We start from the raw sequence: 4641 nt of genomic DNA, 5'->3' as shown, positions 1-4641 counted from the left end.
CTTTGCATCAGTTACCAAAAAGCTTCTCCTTGTCCTTATGGGTTGTCCAGAGCCCTGAGTGTGTTTGGGGCTGGAACAAGAGCTGCTCACCAGACGTGGTGCTGGGATGGTGTGGGGAGGAGCGTGCTTCACAAAGCATGAGGCTGTCCAGGGAGGGAATAGGGTTTCTTGTGAGGTCTGTGCTTGGTGCAGCCTCTGTTTGCAAGCAGAGCTGGGTGCTGTCCTTGGGAGACGTGAACATGAGCAGCACCACAGACAAAATGACCTCTCCCTGGGCCAGGGGCCAGGTTACTTATTCCTGGAAGCCTGAGGCAAACAGGCAGGAGTGTGACGCTGCTCTCAGAACCTGAACTCATAGTCCAGGGGGCTGGTTTGGACTCTGGTTCCTCTTGTCACGGGGGATCTTTGCCCAAGACTCTTCTGGTCCTTGACTTATGAATGGAGAAGCTACTGTGGTGCAGAGGTCTGGGGGAGGGAGCAGCTGAGCTCCATCTCAGAGCATGTGTTTTGTGTCATGGGCTTCTATCCCTGACCAGGCTCCTCTAGCAAGAGCTTCTCAGCAGCTCCAGGGCCCTCTGTCCTTTGGCTAGCTGACTTCATGATGATCTATAGATGCTCTCCCCTGGTGTCCCCTCTGGAGAACGGGGAGCAAAGGTCTGGTGCTTTCATGCAGGTTTTAGGACAACAGGTGGCAAATTGGGTCAGAATCCCTCCTGGCAGATGACAGGAGGGTATCTGTGTCACCCTTTGCTTGTCCCTGGGTAGGTGTTTGAGCCAGGTGGGATGGGGAGGAGAAAAAATGGGCCCCAGCTTGCCTCTAGACACCCCTCTTCTCCTGGCAGATCCGCAGAGCCTTCCGCAGCATCCGCAACACCCTGCCAGAGATCACCTACGTGTTCCTGCTCTTCATGTTCAGCCTGCTCATGTTCTCCCTCATGGCCCTGAAGCTGTTTGGTGAGAGGTACGAGTCTTCCTAGTTCAGGAAGAAGGGGGGTGATGCTGTGGGGCAGGAGGGAGCCTGGCAGCTGTGACCCATCACTGCTGAATGGCTTGTGTTAGAAATCCCTGGCTTCTATCAGCACTCGAGTGGCCAGCAGGACCTGGGTCAGTCCAATTCCTGGGGTCAGTTTTGGGCCCCTCACTCCCAGAAGGCCCTTGAGGGGCTGGAGCGTGGCCAGAGAAGGGCAACGGAGCTGCTGGGGAAGGGTCTAGAGCCCAAGTGGGGGGAGGAGCAGCTGAGGGAGCTGGGGGTGCTGAGCCTGGAGCAAAGGAGGCTCAGGGGAGACCTTCTGGCTCTGCACAGCTCCTGACAGGAGCCTGGAGCCGGGGGGGGTCGGGCTCTGCTCCCAAGGAACAAGGGACAGGACACAGCCTCAATTTGACCCAGGGGAGGTTTAGGTTGAATGCAAGGAACAATTTTCTTCCCTGTACAGGTTGTTAGGCCTGGCCTGGGCTGCCCAGGGCAGTGGTGGAGTCCCCACCCCTGGAGGGGTTCCCAAGCCGTGGAGATGTGGGGTGAGGGACACGGGGCAGTGGGGACCTGGCAGGGCTGGGGGAATGGTTGAGCTTGATGATCTTAAAGGTCTTTTCCAGCCCAAATGAGTCTCTGAATGCCAGCTGCTGACACGTGCAGTTCCTGTGGTGGCCCACGTGACCTGTGCTCCACTCCAGACTGTCCTCTTCCTCCTAGGAACCTCCGGACAGCAGAGGGCTTGCCCTATTTCAGAAACTACCTGGACATTGTGTTTGACCTCTACGTGCTGGTGACGACCGCCAACAGCCCGGATGTCATGTAGGTGTGCTGAGCTGGCAGGCTGGCTGTCCTGGGTGCTGCTCTCCTCCTCCCAGGGGTGGCACCTCTGCCTGGGCCCATGTGGTGTTTGGCATGAGGTGCTGCAGGGCAGCAGCAGCTCTGAGGGGAATCTGAGGTGAGGAAGACTTCTAGAAGAGAAGCTTTATAACTCCTGCTTTCTAAAAGACCCAGTAGCTGGTGAAGGTTTGAACTGGAGGGACAGCCAGACACAGGCTTGGACTGAACCCCCTGGTGCAGAGGAAGGGTGTGCTCTGGTAACCAGGTGTCTCTCTCTCTTGTGATATTTCTGGGGGTTTTATGCAGCCTTTTTTGAGCTTGCACAAACTCTTAAACGTGGGTGAAGGTTGGGATTCCCACCTGAATTTGTTCCAACCAGGTGCCCATTGTGGTTTGTGCTGTGAAGGTGCCATCAAGGAGGGGGTCTGGAGGAATGGCACACGGGGGTGTGCTGGACAGGGCAGCTTGATGATGGGGCATTCAGGCTGCTGGCCCTCCTGCAGTGAGTGGAGGGGGGAGGTCTGAGTGCAGTGGGGGTCTGTGAAGCCCCTAGCCAGCTCATGACTGAGACATCCCCTCCAGACTGGACACTTGAAGCTTCTGTCAGTGTGGCCAAGTCCATCTGTGCTTTCTCTTCTTCCTCTCCATCAGGGCCTGATAAACCAGCATGGAAACCTGCTGGGGGAAAACTGTTCTCTAACTGAATTATTGCAGTTTTTAGCTCGGGTATTTGGCTACCAAACCAGGCTGTAGGAATCTCTCTGGAAGACAGTTTTCTCGTGGGTTCTTTTCTGTCCCTGCCTGCCTAGCAAGGAGCAATCTCTCTCCCTCCCCTCTCCAGGATGCCAGCGTTTGACTTCAGCTCGTGGTACGCGCTCTTCTTCATCGCCTTCGTCATCATCAACACCTACATCTTCATGTCCCTCTTCCTGGCTGTTGTCTACAACAACTACAAGAAACACCTGAAGGTAACACCTGGGGGGATGAGTTGTGATCAGTGACTGCTGCTGTTGTGTGTAGCCCAGGGAGGGAATATCCAGCTCTCCCCTGGAAACCCTCTGTGCACTCTGTGTGCCCTTAAAGTGCAGGAAATGTAATGGGGGGGGGTCCAAGTAATTTGGAACTCTTGCTGTTTCTACCCAAACTGAGGAGGTGCAGTTTGGTACTCGTGGTGGAAGTGAGAACTGGAAATTCCTGGGTGCTCCCATGAGGGGACTGGCTCTTTTTCAGCAAGCAGACTTCTAGGTCTTCCTAAAAGGCTCCCAAGGGGTGTGAGGTTCTTTAGCCTGCTCATAATCCCGAGCAAAGAGGATCCCCACCTTACTTAGCAGGAGTCTCTTACGGATGGGAAGCCCGTGTGGACACATCCTCTTTGCTTTTGTGACCTGTGGGCAATGCAGATCGTGTCATCTTTGTCATCTCCTTCCTGTTAGACACTGTCCTTTGTCTTGTCTTCCTGTTTCCCAGTGCCTGTCCCAGCAGGAGGTGATCTGTGGATCCTCCCAGGGGGGTGTGCAGAGTGGCTGCCTGTCAAGCAGCATCGCTCCTCTCCCTCGCTGACGGTGCTCGGTGTCTAATGTCACTCTGTGTGTTCCTTTGAGTCTCTCCTTGCCTCTCTGTACCCTGAAAATAAGGTTTTGTTTAAAAAAACCCCAAAGGCCAGGGGGAGGAAGTGGGAGGGCAGCTGCCTGAACCCCCCCTGTGCTCTCTCCAGAACGAGATCCGCCAGCTCGCGCACATGAAGCGCCGCAAGATGACCGAGGCCTTCAACCTCCTGAAGGAAGAGGAAGGGGGAAGGTTTGTGGTGAGAGAAGCCCGGTGGAAGGAGCTCGTGAAGCTGGTGGCCCCTGACATCAGCAGGTCCCACCGGGAGCTGCTGCTGCGCATCTCAGATGAGGAGCAGAAGGGCTTTGTAGGTGAGCAGCAGGGCAGCGCCGGGCTCGAGGGGCTGGGGAGGGGCCCGAGGGTCAGGAGCCTGATGCTTCAGGGGTTTTGGCAAGGGGACTTCTCTGTAAGAGACCCAGAGGGACTCCAGGCCCCTCTTCCCACTTCCCTTCAGGTTGCTGAAGTCCTGGAAGGCTGTTCCAGCCTGTGCTGTAGCCTGTCCCATACACTGTGGGCAGCTCTTTGTGGCTGTTTGCCATCAGGCCAAACTTGGAGGGTGGGACCTCCTGCTCTCAGCAGAGGACAAGGAGAGCCTCCTTGTCAGGTCCCTCTGGGCAATGTGGCTTCCCACAGAGCCCTGCAGAGCCTCTCACTCTGCTCTGGCTGGAGGCAGGATTTCAGGAGAGATGGGGCAGTCTCCTCATGCCAGATTGTGCCCGTCCTAATTGGTGAAATTCTGTGCTGCTTGTTGGCCTGTGGCTCAAGCCAGTCCTCCAGGACTGCAGGACTGAGTTGAGGCTGTTCTGTGCTGGTTACCACTCTGGGCACATCCACTGCCTGCTGCCATGAGCAGAGAGAATCGTTCAGGCTGGAAACAACCCTTAAGATCACAGAGTCCAACAATTAACCCTCCACTTCCAGGTCCACCCCTAAACGATGTCACCAAGTAGCACATCTCCACAGCTTTTCAGTCCCTCCCCATCTTGACAGCTTTTCAGTCCCTCCTAGGCTGGGGGCTCCACCACTGCCCCGGGCAGCCTGTTAATGGGGGCACTGGGGGCAGCCTGTTAATGGGGGCACTGGGGGCAGCCTGTTAATTGAGACACTGGGGGCAGCCTGTTAATTGGGACAGAGATTGGGTCCAGCTTGCTGCAGCTCGTTTGCGCTCGCCAAGCAAGTCTCTGTTCATGCCACTGATGCCTGGTGCTCTCCCCCCTGCAGAGAAG

The 4641-nt window shown here is 56.2% G+C and overlaps 1 protein-coding gene across 1 annotated transcript in view; it reads left to right on the top strand.

Moving 5' to 3' along the window:
• Window positions 1-842: 842 nt before the first annotated feature.
• LOC103774009 (two pore calcium channel protein 1-like) overlaps window positions 843-4641 on the top strand; it is a gene marked incomplete at its 5' end in the record, with an annotated part of 9176 nt that continues 5377 nt past the window's right edge. Inside the window, 5 exons of the mRNA XM_008941391.1 lie at window positions 843-961; window positions 1691-1792; window positions 2652-2778; window positions 3525-3722; window positions 3958-4019. Of these exons, the coding sequence (XP_008939639.1) occupies window positions 843-961; window positions 1691-1792; window positions 2652-2778; window positions 3525-3722; window positions 3958-4019 (608 nt within the window). The remainder of the gene's footprint in view (window positions 962-1690; window positions 1793-2651; window positions 2779-3524; window positions 3723-3957; window positions 4020-4641) is intronic.

Source organism: Merops nubicus, unplaced genomic scaffold (genome assembly GCF_000691845.1).
Source record: "Merops nubicus isolate BGI_N331 unplaced genomic scaffold, ASM69184v1 scaffold22695, whole genome shotgun sequence".
Classification (NCBI taxonomy): Eukaryota; Metazoa; Chordata; class Aves; order Coraciiformes; family Meropidae; genus Merops; species Merops nubicus.
This window is presented reverse-complemented; position numbering and strand designations above follow the sequence as displayed.